We start from the raw sequence: 25856 nt of genomic DNA, 5'->3' as shown, positions 1-25856 counted from the left end.
GACAGTCAGGTGGTGTCGTGCCAGGCTCTAGATATCCCAGGCCCGCCATGAAGCTGCGAGTCGTGGGGCTGTGGCGGAGGGCACTGCTAGGACAATGGGGAACGCGGACAGGGCTGGGAGCAGGGGGTGCTGCAGGAGCGTGCGGGGGCAGCCGGGCCCTGTTCGCCTGTGGGGTAGCAGCAGCTGGGGAGGATGTTGGAGCAGCAAGCGCCATGCAACATAAACAGAGCTGGCCAAAGCCGCCGGCCCCCCTTCCCGTGTCTCCTACTTGGGCGATCGCTCAGCCCAGCTGGGAACCAGATGTGGGAGCCACCCACCAGCTCCCCTGCCAGATGTTTGTTTGGGAAGAGTGAGGGCAAAGGCATCTGCTCCCAGCAAGGGACGTGCTGGAATATCGCAGCGGGCAGGGTGCCAGCCCCCTGCCATGGCCCCCCCTGCACCCATCCCACCAGGCATGGCCTGCTGTGGCAGCTGGGCAGGCAGCTCCCTGCAGCTCCCAGGTAGTGCACGAGGGCACCAGGGTCAGTGTGGGGGCCCCTCCGGAGAGCCGGGGTCATAGCACAGGGCTCCCAAGGTGCAGCTGGGCCTGGGGGCTGGGCCTGGAACGGAGATGGACTGGGAGTCTGGTGGGGAGAGCCCCCGATACAGATTTGTTGCTCTCCTCAGGTTCTGCTACGCACCCCAACTCCCCCAATCCCCTACCCCTCCCAACTCCCCTCAGCCCCCCTGCCCCTCCCAACTCCCCCCAGCTCTCCCTTCCCCATCCCAACTCCCTCCTGCCCCCACCCCTTCCAACTCCCCCAGCTCCACGGCCCCTCCCAACTCCCCCTTCCCCCTCCCAACTTCCCCCAGCCCCCCTGCCCCTTCCCAACTCCCCTCTGCCCCCTCCCTATTCACCACAGCTCCCCAACTCTCCCACCCAACTCCTCCACCCCGTCCCAACTCCTCCTGCCCCCTTTGCCCCCCCCCACATTAGACAGGGCAGGGATCTATTCCCCCCACCACCACCATTACATGTCTGCCGTTCACAGGGACTCATGCCACTGACTTCCCCCTCCATCCCCCCAACCTTTACCACCCCACCAGATCCTCCCCAAATTTCTCCCCCCTTCCTCCCCCTCCCCCCCGGTCTGTGTCTAACATCCATTGGCACAGGCCCACCCTGGATTTCCCAAGGGGTCTGGGGTGAATGGCCTTAGGGCTGCTCTGGAGCCCGTTGCCCTCCTACATCCCCCTTGTGCCCTTTCACAGCTCAGCCTGTGTAGCTATATAGGTATAGTCAGTGCATTCATCAACCACTTAAGGATCTCCTGCCCTGCTCCCCACAGCGCCCCCTGCTGAGAGAGGCTGGGGCCGGCATAGCTAGGAGCTGCCCCCACAACCAGTGCTCCTGTACTACTCCCCACAGCGCCCTCTGCTGGAGAGGCTGGGACCAGAGTAGAGAAGACATCTGTCAAAAGAGTTTCCCTTTCTGGAGAGGCTTTGGAGGCATCCCTTGCACATGGACATCCTTGGATGACCTTGAAAGGATTTGTTATTTCAGCCGTATCTGGCAGAGCTGGGATTGCAGCGACGCGGAGGAGAAATCCAAAGGGCACAGCTGGTCGCAGGCCTGCGACTGTGCTCCTGGGTTCAGTGTTTGCAGGGAAGAGGGGACCTGGCTGGGAGGCAGGGGATCGAATCAAAACTCTTGGGATGCCCTTCCCACTTGTGTGAGGCCAGTGCAGGGACCTGGGGGATTTCAGTGAGTGACGCAAAGAGCTGGCTGGGATGGGAGCCGAGCGGGAACCTGGCAGTGCCGTATGCCATCCCAGAACAGTCCCAGGAGCTGGGTTACTAAGACCTTGCAGAAAATGCACTCTGACCAGTGCATAAAGAGAACAGAGGTCCAGACCCTGTGCGAGCCCCATGCTATTTTGGGGTATGGGCGGATCCGGGTTTGTGGTGGGGCGTCAGGGCTGGGACTCGGCAGAACCAAGCAGTGACAGAGCAGAACGAAGCACAAGTGTCCCTGTGACACAGGTTAGGTGTCTAACACTGACTCTGCCCTTCATGCCATGGGCACTGCCAGGGTATGGCTGTGAGGGACCTTGCGTGCCCAAATCCCAGCTGGCACTGGAGGGGCACTGCCAGAAGGAATTAGAGTAGCTGGGGGCTCTCCCACAGCCAGGGCTCCTGCCCCCTCCCCACAGCACCCCCTGCTGGGCGAGGCTGGGGCTGGAGGGAGGGAGCTCACTCCATTCGCGTCCTGGTTAGTGTTGATGAGGCACTGCTGGGAGGAATCCCCCATCTCCTGTGGAGTGTCAAGTGCCCTTGGTGAATGGAAGCATACGCCTTGTACTGATGAGCCAGCTGCAGTCTGCCCATGCTGCCCAGCTCCTGATGGGCATCCTGGGACATGCCCTGAGAGGTGGCATCACTCCGTGCCCCCAGCCAACAATCCAGGTGGCATCATTTCAGTGCCTGTCTAAGCACACCCCGCATGCAGGTCTTTCCTAGCCTGGTGCTGTTGCTTTTGGCCCATGGATGTAATCTGGCCTGGGACTCTGCCATTCCTAGCTGCTCCCTCCTGGGTGTGCCATGGCAGGAGGGGTGGGCTGGCTGGCTGGAAGGGAAAGAAGATAGGAAAGTCTGAGGGATGGACGAGAGGATGAACGGACCTGTGGACGGACAGCTGGCTGACCGACTGACTGGATGGATGGACGGAGGGATGGATGGATGGACAGACGGATGGAGGGATGGATGGAGGGACAGATGGATGGAGGGAGGGAGGGATGGATGGACAGAAGGAGGGATGGACAGAGGGACAGATAATGTAACCAGACTGAGTCCTGCTGTAGCGCCAGTGACACTGTGTGCTTACAAAAACCTGGCTCTTGCCCAAAGCATCTGTAGCACTCCTGACTTCCATCTGTCTGCCTCATTTAGCACGTGAATATTCATGACCCTCATTATACTCTCAGTCGTTTCTCCCACACTCAGGCTAAAAATAATTTCCCAAGGGGGAATATTTCCTTCCTAGAATATACAGCGCCTGCGCCCGTGGTTCACCGGTTCACAACATTGCATGCGGGGACCATTAGACGTCAAGAGAAGCTCCCAGAATGAGAGACCACCTACCCCATGAGGACATTACAGACCTACCCAGGTCGGCTCTTTGTCCTTTCAACCACTCACTCTCTTCTCGTCTTTCTGGGCTTTCCTTCCCCTGGACCGGTTCCAGGTCCCCCCCGCAGAGCTCAGTGCGAGGTGGATCAAGAGAGTTCTTCAGTTTCAAGAGCCTGTGATTTCAGTGTGCTGGTGCTGATCAGAGATAAAAGGGCATGAGGGTCATTGCTGGGTCCCTCGGGGAATCCATCTCCAGAGAGGGAGGGAGGGAGGGAAAGAAAGAAAAAGAAAGAAAGAACAAATGAACTAGCAAGCAGCATTCAGCCTAAATGGCCAAGGGTTGGAGCCATCTCTGGTGTCACTCCATTGAGGGCAGGAGATCTCAGGTGTGGCCTGGCTTTGGGAAGAGCTCTCCGCCTATGAGGCACCTGAGTAAGGGCCAGATTTCCTCACACACTCCACACCTAGTAGCTCCTGCCGAGGCACCTCAGGGCAGGTTCTCAGGGTGCACCCAGCATGCTGAACTCTCGGTCAGATCTGGTCAGATCTGGTCCCTCTGTGCAGTTTGGACCCAGTACCTCCTTCCGGGTCACTGTATTCCTGGCATTCGTCCTAGAAGGCCCCGCTCAGGTGGGGGGGAAGTACAGAGGTGTGCACCTGGGAAGCTTCTGAACTACGAGGAGGAAGTGAGAATGGCAAGATGGATGGGCTTTGCCAGCTCAGGCATTGGAGCAATTCTTGGCATGCAGCTTGTGGGATGACTGTGGGGGGCTCTTCCCAGGGACCCCCCATCCTGAGTGCAGTCAGCCAGCGCCCAGGGAGGGGGTCTCCCAGGCACTGATTGGCTGGGGAGGTGGCATCACTGCTGCATTTAGAATTGCCCATCCCCAGCAGCCAGCCGGGTAGGACTGGCACTTGTGCATGGTGCTCAGCCCCTGGAGCGAGGAGTCCAGCTCAGTCCTGGCCAGCACCCATTGGCATGGAGCCATGGTTGCTGGCCCAGCAGGCCTGGGGGGTTGATCTGCTGGCTGATGTATGAGTACACCTTGGCAAGATGCCTGGGGTACGGCCCACTCAGCGTTGTGTGGGTGGCATTGCTGGGGAATGGAGCTCTATGAGGAGTGCCATGACGGTCAGGAGGCAGGGGAGTGCAAATCCCCTGTTAATATCTGTGCTGGCTCCATACGGGGAAGGGCAGCGCGTGGCGGCCATGTGGGAGCTGGTGCCAGCAGGGCTTGGGGGTGACACGTGGCTCCAGGGTGCAGGCGTCATTAAAGAGCTCATCAAGCCACACCCCATAGGGGATTTAATGCCTCTGTGGGGAAGGAGGGGGCGGGGTGCTCGGTGCTGCTCGTCCAGGGTGAGCGGAGGTGGCTGCCATGGTATGAGGGTTTGCAGCCCTGGTGCCCACAGGGAGCAGGCAGGTGGGTGCTCTGGTGTCTGGGCAGTGGGTGTAACCCTGGTGCCAGGCTCTGGGGCTTGTTTCCCTTGCAGGGTGGTTGGGGCAGCTCCTGGCAGAATGCAGAGTCCTGCTGCAGCCAATGGTGCACCTGGGCCTGCCTGGCACGGGAGCCCAGCCGGAGGGGGCCTTGGGGCTGGTCTGACCTGGAAAGTGGGCACAGATCTGCCCTTTGGGGAAATCCTACACCAGTAGCCTGGGCAGGAGCTAGCTGATTCCCTTGCATCCAGCGAGGCAGGTGTTGGGCAACCGCCCCCACCCCCCACAGCATGAGCAGCTTGGCTATTAACATGGCAAAAATAGCTGTGTCCTTTGCAGTGCTGGGGCATGGGGGAGGGAGGTGTTCAGAGGCAAACCAGGGGCTCCCAACAGTCTCCACTCCTGCACTCCCTGGGGGACACCTGCTGCAGACAGTGTCCTGAGCTGGGGTTCTTCAATGAGTTTTTGCTGTGCCACCCAGCCCTGCCCCCTTGTGCCACCTGGCCCTATGCCACCCAGCCCTGCCCCCTTGTGCCACCCAGCCCTATGCCACCCAGCCCTGCCTCACTGTGTCACCCAGGCTCTGCCATCACTGGTGGATGGATGTGTATGTACAGGGAGGGAGGGATGGATGGATGCATGCATGAGGCGTGGGAGGATGGATGATAATATTCTACATTTCCACAGGGCCGGCCAGAGTATTTGACTGCTTTGCTTTCTGGTGTGAGGGGCCGGAGCCTTATTCTGAGCCCAGGGCCTCACTGCGCCAGGCGGTACACGTACACATGGCGAGAGAGTCCCTGCCCCCACGGGCTGCCAGTCTTAAATACTCACAGGCTGGGAGGCGGCACAGAGGGGGAAGGCATTGCTGACGGTGCTAGGCACAGTTGGGCATAGACCCTGATGCTCGGTCCGCTCTGCCTTACGACCCAGCTCCCCAGGGGGCACAGAATCCGCTTTCCCTGCATCCCCCCTTCACTGACTGGCAGCTGTGGGCACAGATGCCCGTTGCATGCCCACTTCCTGGCACAGCTCAGCCAGCCTGTCATGATGGGATCTCCAGTATGACTGGACTCCCAAAGTGATGACGCGACCTGGGCTGGATGGACCTTTGGTCTGACCCAGTATGGCCATTCTTATGACCTGGGTGTCTATAGGCATGACTGAAAGGGCTGTGGGCTGGGATCTCTTGATGTGAAAGGAGCCATCAGCGTGTCCAGTGTTAGCCTTCAGGAGAGCGAACAGAGGTGGGGGAAGGGGGGATGGAGGTGCAAAGAGGGATGGGACAGGGAAGGGGTGGGGGTGTCCAGATCTGTCCTATAGGATGGTGGCCAGCCTGAGTTTAAGGATGGTCGGTCTGAGGAGTGCGTTAAACATAGGCCACATGGTGCCACGGCCCAGGTCATTGTAATCCCCTGCCAACCCCATCCCTGCCCAGCCCAGGGGTACCTGGGCCTGGGTCATTGTAATCCCCTGCCAGCTCCGTCCCTGCCAGACGCAGGGGCCCCCATGCCTGGGTCATTGGTATCCCCTGCCAGCCCTGTCCCTGCCCAATGATATCTGGGCTTGGGTCATTGTAACCCCCTGCCAGCCCTCTCCTTGCCTGACCTAGGTGCCCGGGCCTGAGTAGAAGGGCTGCTTCATGCCCCTGGGTTGATCGGTGGAAGATCAGTCCAGGAGTGAGGAGGGAATGCTGGAGGGTCCTGGCAAGTGGATCAGGTGCTCACAGCCTGGCAGGGCCCTGGCCTGTGGGTCGGGCGCTCAGAGGCATGTAGATATTAATATTGTCCATAGTATAGAAATCTTGGCATTTAGCCATGAAAGCAATATGGTAGTGTGCCTCAGTCTTCCTTTTTATACAGCACATCAGGTCTGGAATGTCTTTTCCCCTGTGAAAAGTTCCAGTATTGTTTACAGGCACTAACTGTGCAACATCCATATAACAAGGCCTTTTAACATAAAGTGTGTTCTTAGGTAATCCTTTTAACATGTTCAAGGGTTTTTCCAAAAGATTAGGCACATTGTACATTTTTACAATTCTTGGTAACAGCAACACATTCGTTACAAAAATCACCATTCGCAATAACAACAAATTCATTGCAAGTGTCCATCTACAATCATGTTTGTCATGCCACACCTTTGGCTCAATACCATTGGGGTTTTGGCATTTTCGGGTTAGCCTTTGGCTTCCCTTTGCAAAATTAAGGTCTCTTTTTCCTCCATGTCCTGAAGGATTAAACCCTGATTTCTCTTGCTTAACAGAATTCACTGGCTGATTGGGTGTGCTCTCTGTGCTACCAGCTATTAGCAAGTCTTTCCTCCAGTCAGTCAAGTAATTTGCAACAACACAAACACTAGCTTTTAAATTCTCAGCCCTTACCAATTTCAAGGCTGGACTCTGTCTGAAAGAGATACCATCCATTTTTACCAGCAAGTTAGACTCAAAGTTTTGTGGTCCTACCATTACCAACCTCTGCTTCCACAACATGGAATCAGATGTTAAGTCCACTGAGAGACTACAAGTCATATCCAAAGTGTCTAGAGATGAGAGTATACCTGCCCTCCCCTGCGTCCTCCAGAGATTAACTGCACAGCTGTCCTGCTCTGCAGACTCAGCTATCCAGTCTTCCCTCTGAACCCAAGACACAGACTGTTCACTTACAGAATCAGCATGGAGACATTCCTCTCTCAGCAACCTTGACTCCCCAACAAGCTGGCCACTTGCTTATAGGGCTGTTTAAATTCCTTAACAGTTTTACTCCACCTGAGACCTTCTTAAAGCTATCCACACTGGATCTTTCAAAAGGAAAGTCAGTGGATCCATTCACAACAGAAAATTTCTGGCTGTTAAGAACTGAAACTTCCACACTCTTCAGCTACAGCAAACTGCTTGCACACATTACCATGAGGTTTCCTTTCCATAGGAGCTTCTCTAAGCAACAGTTCACCCCTCACAGAAATTCTGCCCTTACCCTCTTCACCTAGGGCTTGCTCTAAAGCCGTGGTTCCCAAACTGGGGTCCGTGAACCGCTGGGGGTTCATGAAATGTTACAGGGCGTTCTCGGGAAAAAAATTCCCTAATGACTGTCCCTAGGAACCCCTGGACTTCCAAAAGCTAAGCAGATCAAAGCAAGCATATCTATCACACAGAGGAGATTTAAAGTTCAAGACTCCTTATAAGAAATGGAAAGGGAGGTGGATATTTTTTGCTGTTTTTAAAATTAAATGGGCAGCTAGTATTGTTTTTAAAATTATTATGAAGAATAAGTTTAAGTTTTGTTGTAACGTACGTTGTTTGCCTGGCCTGCTCAAGACCTGAATGCTTGTGTAGGAAGAACTCTTTGAGTTGGCTTCTTAAATACCTTCATGCTGTTTCACATCTGATGCTCCTTGATGAAACATAGGAGCCTTGTCTTATAACTGGCTTATTCAAAGTGATACAAGCTACGAAAGTGAGATCTTGGAAGAGTGTTGCTGTTTTCACAATGTAATAAAAATACGGTAATGATAAATCATAATTAATAATAAATAGTATGTAATAAGCATGTCATAAAAACAAATTTTATATTTCCAAGATCACTGCTTTTATAATTTATACTCAGGTAAAGGAGAAAATCCCTGGAAATATTCATTTTTAGGAGGGGGTTTGCAAGCCTTGACATTTTAGTGAAAGGGGTTCGCAGGTTGTTAAAGTTTGGGAACCACTGCTCTAAAGGAACACGTTCCTGAGCAACAACAGACTCTTTCTGGATCTTACACCCAGGATCACCTCTGGCTCATCAGGTGGATTTCTACACAATTCCCTTTCAGGCAAACTGCTAGATTTCATAGTCAAAGGTCAGAAGCATTCTCCTTCCCTTTGCCACACACAAGCTCAGGAATTTTTTCCTTCTTGTTACAAGTTTTCAAACTGTCAGTGGGTAACACAAATCACCTTTATGCTCTCCTTGTGCCCTGGCTAGGATATCACCCTGATTAGACCAAGTTGCTACATCCTTTTTCAGCCATACATTAAGCAACAGGCAAAATACAAGCACCAGAATTGTCTGGTCTCTGGGATTTTGCTAAAACACTACTGGCTTGTCTACACTTACATTTTATAGCGCTCTAACTTGCTGGCTCGGGTGTGAAAAATCACCCCTATGAGCACAGCAAGTCTGAGCACTTTAAAGCGCTAGTGTAGACAGGCTCCGAGCGCTGGGAGCTAATTCCCTCGTGGATATGGATTACCAGGAGCATTCCCGCAGCAGCGCTTTTAAGTTTCCAGTGTATACATACCCTAACTGGATGCAACCTAGTTACAATGCCATTCTCCCTCGCAGACACAGACTTAGGACCATTCCCTTCCTGGGCTTTAGTTGAATTCAGAACCAACTCTGAGACAACTGCAGTATTCTCAACCATCACAGGTTGAAAGGCACCTTCTGTCTGCTTCACAGACAAAGAACTGGAGACACATTCTCCTTCACCAGACACACAGCTTGGGATCTTATTTTCCTTGTCCCAGCACACAGGGCTGTTCTCAGACAACTGCTTGGAGACCGGGGTAGCTCCCTCCTTAGACAAGTCATTACCCCCAACAGACACAGGCACATTTCCTTCACTGTCACAATTCTCCACACAGGTACCAGGTAAGGTATAGGGACACTCATCTTCATTAGATCAAGCACAGAAAGATCTCCTTGATCAGGAAAATGTTTCTTGGGAGCCCCTCGCCAGGCACATTGCCACTCCCAACACATAAACTGCTGCTCTTCTCACTACCCTCAGCTACTTCCAGTAAATCAGTTACCTTTTTCAGGTTCACTTTTACAAGCTGTACTTGCCAATAATTCATCACCCATCAAAAATCTACCCTTTCCTTCCTCAGTTAGGGCTTTAACCTGACCATCTATTTTAATCTGCTCCCAAGAAACATTTTCCTGATCAAGGAGATCTTTCTGTGCTTGATCTAATTCTAGATTCACTTCTGAGACATTAGACAGACATTCAGAAACTTCATTCACACACAAACTGCTCTTTTCCTCAGACAAACATTTGGCGAAACCCTCCCTGGGCAAATCATTGCCCATAATAGACACAGGTTTAAGATCATTCCTTTCCTGTGACCGGCTACCTGGACTGAACAAAGCTTTAACATCTTCCCCAATCAAAAGATCCTTAGGCAATAACTTCCTTACCTCAGCTATAACTTATTGGTTAGTCTCTAAGGTGCCACAAGTACTCCTTTTCTTCATGCTTAGTACAATTCAATTCAAGGTAGATTCTGGCTAAAGGCACTCTTACAGTAAACTCATTCACACTTTGATTTGGTAAGTAATCTTCCTCTTTGACAAGATCCGCTTTAACAAGAGTGATGTTAGAAGGCATAATTTGCCCTAAACAGCTTTTACCATTGACTTTTACACTCTCTATGAATTTTTCATTACCACCGCCATACATAGCACTGGCACAATTTATGGGGTCTCTACTGAACTTACAGTAACAGCATTTACATAAAAGGTGTCAGTGTTGGGGTACATTTGGTTACACCCAGACAACTGCTCAGAGTTATACACCATACCAACATTGTTAGAAACTGGACAGATTCTGTCCCCAGCTTTGCTATTGAGAGAAGCTGGCTTTCCATGATGATACAGTTCCTGTTGTTCCTTTATTCTCTTTAGTCGGAGCTTAAGTCTTTCCACTTTTGCCTTAGCTTCTAGTTCCTGCTATTGAATTTCTGCCAGTCTTTGTTCATGCTCAAGTTGCAGTTTACTTGCTGCCTTTTGCATTCTAATTGCCTCTGCAGCTTCTGTAGCATCAGGTAAGGGCTGTGCTCCTGATCACTGGCCATTAACAGATATCTCAGTCCTTGATTTGTAGTTTTCTTTTTAAAGCTTATCCCCTTTTCTGAACACAAATCTTCCAGGGCTTTTTTGTCAAGACCTCATATGCTCTGTGCTCACCCACTGCAACTGCTCTTTAACCAACCAAACTCTCACTACCAAAATTCAAATGTGGATAGTGTGGGGTTCTGACCCAAAGCTTAATGGACCTGGTTCTGTGGATCCTAGCATGACAACGCCACTGTAACAATGCTGGTTCTGGTGGGACCCAATTGAGAGTGTCAATTCAGGACAAATTACTTAAAGCAGGGCAGTTACCGCCCAACGCTGGGGTTTTTCCACCTCTAAGGCAAACCAAACGAGCCAGAAAGAGAGGGCTTTGGTTTTACCGGACTGGCTAACCACAAGTCACACAAGCAATTTCCTTAGACACTCCAGTTTCCCAGTATCACCACCAGTGCCACTCATTATGGGGGCAAATGGTTATGAAAACCAATACCCCAGTAAAAGAAAAAAGGTTCTCCCGATCCCAAAGGGCCAAGCCCCACACCCAGGTCAATATACAAATCAGATCTTACCCACAAATCACGCTGTTGCCAATCCTTTAGAATCTAAACTCTAAAGGTTTATTCATAAAAGGAAAAAGATATTGATGAGAGCAAGAATTGGTTAAATGGAATCAATTACATACAGTAACAGCAAAGTTCTTGGTTCAGGCTTGTAGTACTGATGGAATAAACTGCAGGTTCAAATCAAGTCTCTGGAGTACATCCACAGCTGGGATGGGTCATTCAGTCCTTGGTTTAGAGCTTCAGTTTTTAGCAAAGTCCCTCCAGAGGCAAGAAGCAGGATTGAAGACAAGATAGAGATGAGGCAGCTGCCTTTTATAGTCTCTTCCAGGTGTAAAAACACCTCTTTGTTCTTACTGTAGAAAATTACCACAAAATGCAGTTTGGAGTCTCATGGGCAAGTCACATGTCCGTGCATGATTTAGTTCTTTACAGGTGGCAGCTATTGCCTACATGCTATCTTGAACGTCCCCAGGAAGACTTCTTATATGGATTGGAGTCTCCCAAGGTCTATTGTCAGTTAAGTGTTTCTTGGTTGGGCACTTAACTTGCAAATTCCTTTCTCAAGAAGCTGTCCAAATGCTTTGGCTTGGCTACACTTGCAAGTTAGAGCGCATTAAAGCAGCCCCGGGAGCCCTAGCTCCTGAGGTGTCCACACTTGCAAGGCAGGTAGAGCACCTGGACTCTGCAGCTGGAGCACTCCTGGTAATCCACCTCCATGAAAAGCATAAAGCTTGCTGCACCCCGGCTGAAATGCCCGGGTGTCAGTGTGGACGACGTGTTGCATTACTGCACTGTGATTGGCCTCTGGAAACGTCCCATAATAGAAATCGGCTGTAGGAATGCAGATATCCCCTTTCAAAGCTCCGTTTCTGACAGCCGGAATGCTTATCTGCCCCGGGACAAAGCAAACCATTAGTATGGAATGCTGCTGTTATGAGTGTGTATGAGAGAGGGGGAGGAGACGGGAGGGGGGGTCTGTTGCTGTCTGAATTTACAAGACAGCATGCTGACATGCTCTCAGCCCCCCAAAACACACTGTCTCTCCCCCCACATACACACAACACACTCCCTGTCACACTCCACCACCCCACATTTGAAAAGCACCCATTGCAGCCACTTGGACACTGGGATAGCTACCACAATGCACTGCTCTTTGTGGCGTTGCAAGAGCTGCTAATTTGGCCACACCAGTGTGCTTGCAGCTGACAGTGTAAACACACGGCAGCGTTTTCCCTGCTGCAGTCTCCGAAGGCTGGTTTAACTCCCAGCACTCTTCACCCAAGTGTAGCCAAGCAAGGCTACTTCAGACTTATAACACATTGAGATACAAGTACATAGCCAATATTCATAACTTCAGGTACAAAAATGATGCATGCATACAGATAGCATAATCATAATCAGCAAACCATAACCTTTCCATAGATACCTTACACGACAACCTTTGTACAATATTTGCTGCAAATATATTACAGTGGTTGCAACAATGATTTATATTGCCCCAGGTTATGTCAGTAATGTCACAGGCTGGCAGAGTCCTGGCATGTGAGTTGGGTGCTCAGAGCCTGGCAGGGGAGACCCTGGCACATGTGCCACAGTCCTATTGCACCCCAAAGCTGTGGGGGTTTGAACCTTGCGGCTGCTGAGGCTGTGGTGGGCATCGTGGCCCTGTGTTGCAGGCTGGCTGATTCTGAGCCGTGGGGTCATTGCTCTCTTGGGTCCCACTGCACCCAGAGCCCTGCCAGGAGGAGCCTGACCCCCCAGTCTGTGTTTGCCCGCAGAGCTGAAGGCCACTGGCACCGCTCACTTCTTCAACTTCCTGCTCAACTCCACGGACTACCGCATCCTGCTGAAGGACGAGGACCATGACCGCATGTACGTGGGCAGCAAGGACTACATCCTCTCGCTGGACCTGCACGACATCAACCGGGAGCCCCTCATTGTAAGAGCCCTTCTGAACTGCCTCCACCTGGGGGGTCCGCTAGGGATGCAGGGCTGGACAGTGGGGCAGGAGGGGGAAGAATGCTAGGCCCCTGGGCTGGAGTGAAATGAGTTGGTAGCCACCATCCATCCCCTGCTTTGCCTGGCTCCACCTTGTATTGAGTCATTGCTGGAGGGAGACCAGGGCCCCAGGACGCGAGACCCTTGCTGGGGATTGTCCAGTTCTAGTTTGCACTTCCCCCAGGACCTTGGCAGGCTGGGAAGCCGAGAGCCAGTCAGGGCCCTTTGCTGACCGATTTAGGAGGCTCCAGCTGTTTAATTGATCCCAGAGAAGGTTGATCCTGGGTGATGGGAGCCTGAGCCGGGAGGACAGATCTGGTAGCAGAGGGTCTTGGGCCTAGCAGACAAAGGCAGAACCCGCCCAATGGCTGGGAGCTGAAGCCAGAGAAACACATGCTAGGAATAAGGTACAAATTTCTCTAGGTTGGGGTTCAAAGCTGGCCCATGCCAGTGGTGACCGTCTCAATCCTACGGCCCTTCCTGGCTCTTTGGGGACAGGGAAATGGGCTCCTGTCTCAGTCTGGGTCTCCCTAAAGCCCCCTGACCCAGTGCTTTCTGGTGTCTCAGCAGAGGGGCTGAAGGTTAAATGGAGACTTGCCCCATGGGCTGGCTCTGCAGGAGCTCTCTGAAGATTCCCCGTTGGCGCTAGCGAGAGTGGAAGCACTAGAGCAGACGGGGCTCCGGTGCCTGTGTTCCTGCACTGGCTAATCCTTCTCTGAGAGCAGATGAACCACCCAGTAAAAACATCAGCCTCCATAGGCAGCCTGAGTACTCCAGTGCGGCGGTGGGATATGGGCAGGAAAACCTCCGAACTGAGGAGGCCCCGATGGGGATGCTTTCACTGAGCTGCCAGCCAGACGCCTCTGACCAGCACCAGCATCACCCCCAGCACACCCACGCACAGCCATTAGGGTTGCCAACTTTCTAATGGCACAAAACCGAACACCCTTGCCCCTGCCCCTTCCCCAAGGCCTTCTCTGAGGCCCTGCCCCCACTCATTCCAGCCCCCTTCTTCCCCCCCATCGCTCGCTCTCCCCCGTCCTCACTCACTTTCACTGAGCTGAGGCAGGGTACGGGAGTAGGCTCAGGGCTGGGGTAGGTGATGGGGTGCGGGAGGGGGTGTGGGCTCTGGGAGGGAGTTTGGGTGTGAGAGAGAGTTCCAACCTGGGGCAGGAGGTTGGGGTGCAAGTAGGGGTATGGAGTCTGGGAGGAAGTTTGGGTGTGGGAAGGGGTTCCGACCAGGTGCAGTGATTGGGGTGCAGGACGGGGATCACTCCATCTGGGCAGCGCTTACTTCTGGCGGCTCCCGGTCAGTGGCACAGCGGGACTAAAGCAGGCTCCCTGCCTGCCTGCCTGCCCTGGCTCCGTGCAACTGCCAGCATGTCCGGATGCTAGGCAGAGGCATGGCCAGGCAGCTCTGCATGGTGCACGCTCCCCAGGCCCCTGCAGCTCCCATTGGCTGTGGTTCCCGGCCAATGGGAGCTGTGGAACCAGTGTTGGGACAGGGGCAGAACTTGGAGCTTCCCTGATCGCTCCTGCACCTAGGGGCCACAGGTACATGGCGACCACTGCTGGGAGACACGCAGAGCCAGGGTAGGCGGGGAGCCTGCCTTAGATCTGCTGCACCGCTGACTGGACTTTTAATGGCCCAGTCAGCGGTGCTGACCGCAGCCATCAGGGTCCCTTTACGACCAGGCGTTCCGGTCGAAAACCAGATGCCTGGCAACCCTAATGGCCGTGTGGTGATGGAGCTGTGGGGGAGGGGAGCATGAGCTTGCCCAGACCCTACCTCCTCTCTTCTTAGCTCTTACTACTGCATGTGGGATGTCACGTGGCAAAGCCACCCCCAGAGCATTCCCAGGTCCCTCACAGGTGCCCTCCTGGCCCATCAGACTGGGCTCAGCTGGACCCTCTCTGGAGGAGCTTTCCCCAGCCCTTGGCTCCTGGGGCCTGGCCAATGGGGAGCCATGGAGCAGCAGCAGCAGATTGTGGGTCCATGCCTGAGGCTGGACAGGGGCTAAAGGGCAGGATAAGCTGAGCGGGAAGGGTGCCAGCCCCGCTTGGGTCCTTTATCTGCGCCTGAGCCGCCTCCCCCATCTGGTGCCTGAGCTGCCAGGGAGGAGACCAGGAGCAGATTTACCATGAAACAAACCATGCAGTGGCATGGGGCCCCCAACAACAGGGGGTTCCCCAAAATGCAGGACGAATATCTGACAACCTGCCCCCGAGTCTCAGCCAGCAGCTCAGCAGAGCTCAGGCAGGCAGGCTGCTTGCATGCCATGGCCAGTGGCCCCACGCCACTCCCAAAAGTGGCCGGCTGCTGGCATGGCTCTGCACGCCCCTGGTGGGGGGAGACAGCGCATGGAGCCCCATTGCTCCTCTCCTCCCAAGGGACACAGAGACGTGCCAGCAGCAGTGCAGCAGGGCTAAGGCGGCTCCCTGCTCGCTCTGCCTCCCTCCCTCCATGCCGCTTTGCTCCCGGAAGCAGCTGGCATGTCCCTGTGGCCCCTGTGCTGCCCCCGCCCTGAGCACCGACTCTGCAACTCCTACTGGCTGCAGTTCCCAGCCAATGGGAGCTGTGGAGGCGGTGCCTGCGGGCAGCGGCATGCAGAGACCCCCTGGCCTACCACCCCCACTGCCTAGGAGCCACTGCCAGAGGGGGGTGTGTGCCGGTCACTTTGCGAGCCGCGCCACCCAAGGTATGCGCCCACCCCCGTCCCCCTCCTGCATCCAATCCCCCTGCCCCAGCCCAGAGCCCGCACCCTGCACCCAAACTTCCTCCCAGAGCCTGCACCCCTCACCCCTCCTCCCACACCCCAAATCCCTGCCCCACCCCAGAACCCGCCCCCAGCACCCGAACTTCCTCCCAGAGCCCACCCCTCGCACCTCCTCCTGCACCCCGACCCCCTGCCCCAATCAAGGTACCTCACTTTATTTTCATTTACTTCCCATTACTTAGAGGAGAAGGAGGAATGAAAACCCGGGGGTGGTGGGAAGATAAGAGAGAATGTTCTTTTTCTTGGCTGGGTCCCAAGTGGGGGGGGGGCAAAAATGAAGCTGCGCACAATGCCCCACTAGCTTTAAATCCGCCGCTGTAGAAGATGCCTTCTCCGGGGGCCGAAGTGGAGCCACCCCTGCGGAGAAGGGAATTCAACCTCCCCGTATGTCAGTCCAAGGCAGCTTCTCCCGGCCCCCGGAGCACGGTGAGATGCAGAGCCCTGGTGCAATCCCCGTGTGCTGGCCAAGCTGTTGGCTGTTCCTGCCAGGAAGCCGGTAGCAGACCCTGGCGTGGAGCTCTCTGAGGGGCCCAGGCCTCGGCTGCGTGGGTTCAGCCAGATCTAAATTTAGCCCCGGTGGAAAACCCCAGGTCACAACCGAGTGCCTGTTGTTTTGTCAGATTCACTGGCCCGCGTCCCAGCAGCGGATCGAAGAATGCATCTTGTCGGGGAAGAACAACAATGTGAGTCCTTCTGGGGGCGTGTGCCTGGGGGATGGGCAAAGGCACCTGCGGTCATGGAGAGCCAGCCTGGGCACTCCTTCAGGGGTTGGCTCTTTGAGATCCACACTCCCCGGGTCAGCTGACAGACTACGGGCTCTAATGACAACAGGGAATCTCCATCCAGGTGCCTTGCATCCCAGCCGTGTGATACTGGCACGTGGTTCAAGAGGCCGTTGGCTCACCGGGGAACGTACGTGTGACCTTCCCCGGCGCGTTGCTATGGTAACCAATCGACCGTGGGGAGAGGATCCAGGTTGCCCGGGCCTGGTGATCATCCCGTCATTCAACCCATGGGAGGGTCTGAGTTCAATCCTTGCTGTGCTGGGAGGCTAAGTGATCGCAGCAGGATGCTGAGAGCTGGGGACGTCCTCCCATTCCAATGGACATCTCAGGGCCCAAACTGGAGAGGATGTGGGCGTGGGGGGCAGAGGCACCTCCCAGAAATCTTGCCCATGGGACGCACCTGTGGAGCCATTCCCCCTGCAGCTGCTGCCCCCAGCACCTTGCCCCCTCAGCCCATGCTAGGCTCAGGCCCCGCCTGCCAGCCTGGCCCACCCAGGTACAGCGTCACTCCCCGTCCCTAAGAGTGGAAGTGGGGCACCCGGAGGGAAGGCCTGGTGCAGGAGCCAGCCCCATGGCAGCGGCGATAAGCAGCACTGGCTGCCCCCTGCCCAAGCAGGTTTGGCCCTGTGGCCCCTCTGTCAGGGGTATAGGGCCAGGAGGGGGCGGGGGGCAGCCAGCACTGCTGCTCCTCACCATGCCCGGAGGTACACACCGTGCGTGCCGTACGGTCATTGCTGCTTGGGGCACAGCCAGGCTTAGGCTGGGCTCCTGCTGGTACCAGCCGGGCTCCACCTGAAATCCCCAGTCCACGTGTCCCGCAGTTCCCATCTGGCCATTGAGCAAGTGTGCCTGGTTCTGAGGAAGTGAGGGGTTGGCGGTCACTGAGATGCCTCCACCGGAGCCAAGCCCCACATGCCTGGCAGCCGCCTGACCCCCAGTCCTTCTCTCCACTGGTCGCTCAGCTGCTGTCGGTCCTGTCCTGCTCTCCCTGATGACGAACGTGCCTGAATCCCCACTCGGCCCCCCAGTTTGCCACGGCTCCTTCGCCGGCTTCCCGTGCTGCACTCCCAGGCTCCCCTCCCCCGATGCGGAGGAAACAGGAGCTGCAAACAGGATGCCTGGCCCTGACCCTGGGTCGTTAACTAACAAGCCGGGCCCAGCAGGACACCCAGCCATAATTGCTGTACTGCTGCCTTTCACCCGTTGGTAATACAGCCTGACTGGCCCCGGAACGCGGCCCCAGCAAGAACAGTCCGGCATCCCCTGCCTGCGCCCTGGAGCAGAAAGGGGTGGGGCACCCACTGGCCTGCGCCCTGGGGCAGAGGAGGTGTGGTGCCCGCTGGCCTGTGCCCCAGAGCAGAGGGGTTGGGGTGCCCGGAGCAGGGCAGGAAGCGCTGGCTTGGGGGGAGCTCATGGCTACGCCAGCCCCATCCGCTCCCAGTGGGACTCCATGTGGGGAGAAAGTTCCTTCACTGAGTCCTCGGGGCTGGATCAGCTACAGGCCACGCAGCGGGGTCAGTCCTGGCCGTACCTACTGACCCCCACCATCCCTGGGCTATTTGAATCCCTGTGCTCTGAGGAGCTCCAGGCCGGGATCAGGCTACATCACCTCTCTGGCACCGGGACACCCTCCTGGCTACATGCCAGTCTCCAGCAGCCCTGACACCTGAGGCCTGAGCATGCACCATGCAAGCAGAACTGGGGTGTGCATAGGGGTGCCGAGGATCCTGCGCATGCTGCCCCAAGCCCCCATAACCCCTCTAATTCTCCTCCTGCTTCTCAGGGCGAATGTGGCAACTTCATTCGCCTGATCCAGCCCTGGAACCGGACCCACCTGTACATCTGCGGCACTGGTGCCTACAACCCCGTCTGCACCTTCGTCAACAGGGGGCGCAAAGCACAGGTGAGGCGTCGGAGGGCCATTGCTCAGCCACACACCCCCAGCCGGAGTGGTGGCATCCCCTCTGCCCCAGGGAGCTGGCCTAGGCATGGCATGTCCTGGCAGGGCTCCCTGGGTGGTGCAATATTTGCTCCAAGAGGCCATCACCCTGGCTCAGCCTGTGGCTTGCAGCTGCTCTCAACCCAATGGACCCTGCGGGAGGCCCATAAGAGGCCTGGCTGAGGTCTCCAGCACAAGGCCAGGCAGCTGCTCCTCTCAGTCTGGAACCTGGGGCCATTGTAGCCAGCTCAAAAGGGGGCACTCATGGAATAGAGCAGCTGTCTGGCCATCCCGGTGTCTCTGAACTGTGTGTGGGGTTCGCTTTATGGATTTCCTTGCCAGGGGGCAGTTTTCAGCTACTGGGCTGTGAATCCCCTTTGGACAGGATCCTCGGGCAGGGAAGGGCTCCATCTGGAAAGCAGCTGGGGAGTCCCTGCACTGCGCTGAGATGCGCCAAGCTCCTGGCTCTCGCTGAAGATCTGCTGGGAGCTTTGCACACTCCTTGAGGTGGGAGAATCTCTGCTTTGGGCCTGGCTGCCTGCAGAGTCGTTGGCGCTGCTCGGTGGCCTAGCTTGGGGTAGTGAGTGATCCCATTGGGGGGCTGGAATGTCTCTCTCCCCTTGGAGGCTGATGAGTTTTGGCAGCATGGGGCACATGGGAAATGCAGAAATTTTTGCATGGCAGGTGCTCAGGTAGCTATGGGGAGGGAGGGGTAAATGAGGTTTGGTACATTTAACTTCAGTTTACACTAGTGAATTCTTTGTATCTGTATCTAAGATGGGCTCATGCCCCCGAAGTCAAGGATGGGGACACATATTAAACAGTGAAAAATGAAGTCATCAGGTGCTGCTCCTCAGCTCGGCTCCACCAGGGCTCTGGTAGCGCTCGGCTCTAAGTTATTCTATCATGTGCATACAGTGAGGTGTGGAACAGGGAATCTCGGTTTTTGCGTCGCAGCTGGTTGGGGTTGCCAGCGTCCTGTGTTACTGGAGAGCTGATCCCACGCACGGGTCAGCGCCTCGGTCCCTTTACTAAGCCTGTCTGTGTCCACGAATGGCTTCATTAATACTGCTGCCCCTCTGACCCTGCAGAGCTCTCTGCAGAGAGCCCTCTGCAGAGCTTGGGGCCTGCAGGCCAGCCTGCCAGTGGAGGAAAAAGCAGTGTATCCACCAGGCCTGGAACTGAGGTGGGCCCAAACCGCCCTTCATCCGAGAATCTCGCCCATGCACCAATGCTCAATTCTTCAGCAGCAACTCGCCCTCCGGACTTGACTCTAGTTAGAGTGGATGGGGCGGCGAGCAAACTGCCCTGCTGCTTGCCACAGCTCCCTCCTACAGAACGTGCATCACAGCACCCAGCCGCCCCGGCATTTCTTCCAGCTGGCCAACTTGTAAGTCTGGGGAACAGCGTCACCCAGTGATGCCCTCTGTGTTGTGGACTGTGCCTGGCTAACACCTGCCTTGTTCTAATTGTGTGATTTGGGTTCATCACTCACAGCCAAACAGGCATGCATTTTTGCGCACTCTGTGCAAGAAATGGACGCGCATCTTCCTGGCTTTCTATTGGCTGCTTGCCCTAGAGGATGGGGGCTGGGACAGAGGGGCTCCCCCACATCCATTCCAATCCAGCTGTGATCCCTGACAAGCAGAGGCTGTTCTGTCCCCCCCTTAAGGCTGTTTGGGGGCTCATGGAGATCTCAGTGCGTTTCCCCTGGGGCTGCATCCCCTAATTGCCGTGAGCATCAGGGGCCCTAATTGACCTCGGGTCCTTGCTGTCAGTCTCCTCCGAGAGGCCAAGGCAGGAGGGGGTCACTCCCCAGCTGGGGGGGGAATCTAGTCCCACTCTTGCCCATATAGTGGGAGTGGGCTTTTCTTTTGGAGAGGCTCCGCCCACCACCTCCCAGGATTCAAATAGGCTATGGCTGTCACTGGAGGGGGCGGGGCCTGTTGTTTGCCATGGGCTCTGCACACCGGTCCTGGGGTCCTGGAGGGGTGGTACCTCCTAGCACCGCAGTCCATTGGAGAAAAGCCAGATGGTGAAGCTGTGCATAAAGTGAGTAGAGAGGGAGGAGCTGGCCCCCCGCAGCAGCTTTGTGGGATTGGGGTAATCCCAGAATTCCTCATTATCCTCATGCTTCAGGGCAAGAGCTGGGGTCAGGAAGGGATTTCCCAGCCGTATTATGGAACTGTGGGATCCACACTATTCCCGGCTGAGAATATAAACTTAAGTTTGGGGTTGTTGTTGTTTTTTTTTTTAATTTAAAATTGATACACCATGACTAGAGAACCATGTGCCTTGAGCCCATCAGCCAGGGTGGCACCTCCTGTATAGCACCCATGGGCACCGCTGGGCAAGCCTGGTTGAGTGTGGGGTAAGGACTGGGAAGCATTGAGGCTCCTCAAACCGCAGGCCACATCAGGGCATTTGCCACTGTCCTGGCCTCTCAGCAGCCTGGGGTTCTCAGTCTGGGTGTCACGAGGATGCGGCAGGCAGAGCAAAGGGCACGGTTATGAGTACTGTGTGGCAGGCCTGAGCCAGGCATTTGGTCTGGCATTTAGTCCCAGAGCGGGGCCAGGACCCAGCCCTGCTGGAGCCAGGATTCCCTGATGTTTAACCGAGGGTCCTGGTCCCTTCCTCTGTCCCCAGGTGGGGGGAGGGGGCTTGTCACAAAGTTCCACATCTGCTGTCAGTGTCAGTATGGGGCAGGAGGAGGCCCATCCAGTGTGTGCCACACACACGTGCCACGCATGCTGGCACACACCATGCCCACACATGCCATCACAAGCATGCCACCACACTAGCACATGGTGGGCACAATTGCATGCAGCACACACAAGAGCCTGGGCATGCTCACAATGCCCTGGGCTCAAGAGCGCTGGCTCTGCCCACGGGGGCGCTCTAGGAACAGGGGCAGGCGCGCTGGCTGGGGGCAGGGGGAGTTTCTTGCCCTTCCAGGTGGGCATGACCCCCTCCCGCTGCCCTAGTGACCATCCCCGCCCACCCCCTGGGTGGCCTCTGTCCCCGCCAGCTCTAACTCTCTGCACTGCTCCTTCTCCTCAGGCCTTTGCGCTGACCCAAAGTGTCCAGCCGGGAGGACGGGGAAGCCGAGCCGCCGACTCCTCCCACAGCCCGACACCAGCAGAACGCAAGGTGGGACTCGCGCTCAGATCCCCCCCAAGGGCAGGAGCCGGCTCCCTTCCCAGGGCATGCCTGGGCTTCCTAACCCTCCTCCCCCATGGCATGCACCTAACCGCTAACCCCCAGCTGGGCACGTCCCTTGCAATGGCTGAGCTGTCTGTGCCACCGCCTGGCACAGGGCAGCTGGTCCTCGCATCTCCTCTCGGACTAACACCTTGTTCCCCCAGGCCTTGCTCCAGACGCTGCGGGGAGGAGGGACACTGTCAGGGGCCCTGTGTCAGGAACGGAGCCACGGGCTCTTGATTCCTTTCAGAACACCGGCCGCTCGCAGGGGTGGGGGAACGGTGGACCTACAAAAACACTCCCCCAGCTGGCTCTTTAAGCACGGCAGTGCCCACCACCCGGACAGGAAAGTTGACAATGCTCCAGCTGGAGACGGATCGTGTTGTTTAATTGGGAACGGGCCAGATCAGGCGAGGGAATGGGATGCACAGCTCTGAGGCCCTGCCCCTGACAGTATCTCTTCGATGAGATCATCTTCCCACCGGGCTAGCGGCCAGGTTGGCTCACTGCATGGAGATGGGGTTAGCCCAGGTTCGCATCGCTGATGCCATAAGCAGCTCAGGGTGCTGGGAGGAATCAGGAGCTCATGGTCTCAGGGGGAAGTTCAGCTTCTTCCAAGATTTGATTTTCCCTGTGCCACGAGCGACACACTCAAGGCTCCTGTTTGAGGGCATGTGCTCTGCCCTCCTGACTCCGGCTGCCTCCAGAGCATGTTCCAGGAGCTCAGAAACCCAGGTCTGGTCCTTACGTCCCCCCACAGGAGCAGCCAGCAGGGGGCTCTGCCAGTCCATGGGCACGTCCCATGCCCCAGCACCTTCTCCACGGGACAGTTTGCTTTGGGGAGGTTATTCGCTGAGAGCCTAGAGACCAAAGCCCCCCACAGAGCTGGTGGGCAGGGCCCAGCGAGATCCAGCAGTGCCCCTTAAACACACATGCTCCTCTTGGGCTCAGAGCGCCCCAACTGCCCACGCTCAGCTAGCGTCTCTCGGCTGTGACCCAATGCCAAGGCTTGTGGATGCCTGTCCCTGTGCAGGTTTCAGACCGGCCACCTCCCCCACCCTCCAGAGGGGTCCAAAGCATGGGGGGCATAGAAAGCTGCCTGGCAGGAGGCACCATCTGCCACCCAGCAAGGGGCCGAGACATTGACATGGGGACAGTTCCCTAAAGCAGCCGTGGGGCGGGAGGGGGGGTGTCATACAGACCTGGGCACCCGCCTCCCACGGCAGCCTTCTGGGATGGGGCCTGGTGTCCTACTCTCCTTCTGCCATCCCAGGGCAGGGTGGGGGTGGCAGCTCCCCCATTCCTGGGTCTTCTTAGCCCCTCTCTCTCCCCCCCATGAGTATCTCCTCCCCCAGCCTGACTGCAGTCCAGCTCTCCTCCCTGGCTCCCATGTGGGAGCTGGCTCCTCATGTGATTGTGCAAGGCCCCCCATGGCACATGGTTCTCCTCCAGGCACCTACCTGCCGCAGCTCCAGTCCCTCAGCATCGCTGCACCCCACCAGAGAGGAGCTGTGTATCCCCATCAGGACAACAGCATGCTCCCTGCTGGGCCAGGGGCAGCCTGGGCTGGGCTCGGGGCAGGAGCCCCCGTGACAGGCAGACAGCAGTCCCTGGGAGGTGCCCCCTCTGTGCCAGCCCCTCTCGGGCCAGAAAGGAAGAGCTCCCTTTGATGTCTCACCACACGCCCGCTGCTGTGCCTGGGTCACCATCGTCAGAGAATGGAGGAAAAGCCTCAGTGCCCTTCCCCTGGGCTGAGAGGCGAATGTCTCGGGGGGGGGGGTCACCAGGGCCCTCCTGGACAGGACCCCCCCAGCAAGAGGATGAGGAGTTGCAAGGCAGAGAGAGAACGTCATGAGGAAGAAACAGGAGCCTCTGGTCAAGCTCTACTCAGCACGGAACTGGGGCAGGGGGCCACTGAGCTTGCTGGATGCCATATCTGTGCCCCTGAGCTCTTGGGCAGCCCGGAGCTTTAATCTATGCCAGTTTGTAGCAGCCCCAGCGCACCCACGACCAAGCCAGGAGAACCCTCTCCAGTGGGAGAACCCAGGCCTGCCTGGCCACGAGCAGAGAGACTATCGTTGGGCTGGCTCCTGGATATCTCACGTTACCACATTCCCCACTAGCACCTGGCGAAGCCTGCAAACCAGCGTTTGCCGATGGGCCTTGGGATTCCAAATGCCTCAATTCTCGTAAGCTTTCAGGAGGGGCGGTTCTTAAAGTGCCAGTACCTGGAGTCAGGGGTTTATGGGAGGAACTCAGCTTGCATCTTTGAGCAATTTTCTAGCCCTCACTGATGTGCTTGGAAGCATGGAGGCCAAAGGCTCCAAGCCCAAAGGCAATGAGTTTGAAGCTGGGATTTTTTTTTTTAACTGCTGGTTATTCACGAGTAGGTTTTACTTGGTTTGAATATTCGGGGGATGGTGCCCTTTATCATGCTCTTCATCACACAGTCTCCCGCTTAAAAAGTTAAGTCGTCCAATCAGGGAGCAGAAAAAATATCATGTGGCTTAGGGGACCAATCACGCACTTGAGAAACAGTGGTGGTGAAGTTTTCTGAAGCCATTGTCTGAAAGTGTCTGGCCCAAATGACTGGTCTCACCATTGCAAATAGGCACTCAATTTGGGAAGATCAAAGTCTGCTTCAGAAGGAAAAAGGGTTTAAATTTGCTGGATGAATTATCCACAATAAATGAGTTGCCCAGCGCTGGGTCAGTCTCCGGTAACCTTTAGTGCAGCTCACCTGCACCACTGAATTGCAGCTGCCGTTCATGCTAGGAGAAAGTGCCATAGTTCTGCATATGCAGATGGCAAAGGAGTACTTGTGGCACATTAGAGACATATGCAGATGGGGAGCCATGTGTTTGTATTCAGTGCGGGTGTGGCGATAGCTGTTGGATTGGGATGGTTGGATATACACCAGGGTGGGGGTCATACATACCCAGTTTTACCTCAGTCACATTGATGTGCATGTTCCCAGTGAAGCTAGTCATTTGCATTACCCATTGTCACTGCACTAAATGCTCTTTTTCATCCCATCCGTTCATCCCAGCCAGGGCTGGATTAAGACCTTTAGAGGCCCTAAGCACTGAAAAGATTATGGTGCCCTCCCATATGTAATTCAAAATAAAAACAATACTATACCGTAAAATAAAATTTTATTTTTCAAAATGACACAAAAAACTTACATGTTTGCTGAAATTAAAATAGCTTCTTTCTAGATTTTCTGATTGCAAAATTCTGGATAAGTTCATCGAAGCTGACTCGACGAAGCATGTCCGCTTCCATCCACAATAGGGAAAGTGAATCATGTCTGTCCTGACACATTGTTGTTCTCTGAAGGTTTTTTATTCTTTTCAGCTGAGAAAAAGAGCGTTCTGCGGAGCAGTTAGTAATCATCAATGTTAGAAAAATACGTAGCGCGATCTCTACATTTGGAAATACACATTGTATTCCATCTTTCAGTATTGTGTCATGAAGATCAATGTGACTGAATTTCATTTTTCCTGTTTCATTAAACTTTGCGCACATATAACAGTGGAACTGCTGTACTTTTCCACAGAGATTCATGTTCAAGTCAACAGGGTATGAGTCAACTAGCTTTTGGGAACCTTGTGAATATTGTTCATCAGATAAGTCCATATCATTTAGAAAAGAAAATCTACTTGATACGTCTTTGTACACGTCACCTCTCCTCTTCATATGAGCTTCAAGTGTATCAATTATAGCGTAGTAAGTAGATACGCGAAATTTGTCTCTAGGATTCAATGCTGTTTCTGTTGCAATGGTATCATTTGCTTGTTTTTTCCTGATTTGCTTGTGGGACTGAGCTTCTTTGTAGTTAGTATCAGGCAAGATATCTTTTGATATGCCTTCAAATCTTTTGAAATCATTCCTCAACGTGTGTACATGGTCTGCTAATGATTGACAGAGGTCTGCACATGTTTTCAAATCCAATTCTTTTTCTTGGAGAGCTTGACTTGTGTGGTAAAAGTGTTGTAAAATTCATTCCACATAGTCAACATGAATACAAACTCTAGTTCTTGCATCTTGTTTGCAATGTTTTTTGCCTCTCTTATAGTTTCTCCCTTTTGTGATTGGTCTTCATCTATACTTTCTAATGCATCCACAATCTTTGAGTAGGACTCCAGAATTGCACTTGTTGCCACTGCATGTGCTTCCCAGCAAGTATTAGAAAGAGATTTCAACACGC

General features: G+C 55.0%; 1 protein-coding gene across 2 annotated transcripts in view; it reads left to right on the top strand.

Annotated features, from left to right (window-relative positions):
- Positions 1–25856, top strand: part of SEMA3F (semaphorin 3F) — a 106785-nt gene that overhangs the window by 52605 nt on the left and 28324 nt on the right. Inside the window, exons 3-6 of one of the 2 annotated variants that reach the window (XM_074958352.1) lie at positions 12725–12885; positions 16342–16404; positions 18290–18409; positions 21506–21595. In XM_074958352.1, coding sequence (XP_074814453.1) covers positions 12725–12885; positions 16342–16404; positions 18290–18409; positions 21506–21595 — 434 coding nt within the window. The remainder of the gene's footprint in view (positions 1–12724; positions 12886–16341; positions 16405–18289; positions 18410–21505; positions 21596–25856) is intronic. The other variant, XM_074958353.1, reaches the window with a different exon arrangement.

Source organism: Natator depressus, chromosome 7 (assembly GCF_965152275.1).
Source record: "Natator depressus isolate rNatDep1 chromosome 7, rNatDep2.hap1, whole genome shotgun sequence".
NCBI lineage: Eukaryota > Metazoa > Chordata > Testudines > Cheloniidae > Natator > Natator depressus.
Note: the sequence above shows the minus strand (reverse complement) of the source record. Positions and strands in the feature narration are given on the sequence as shown.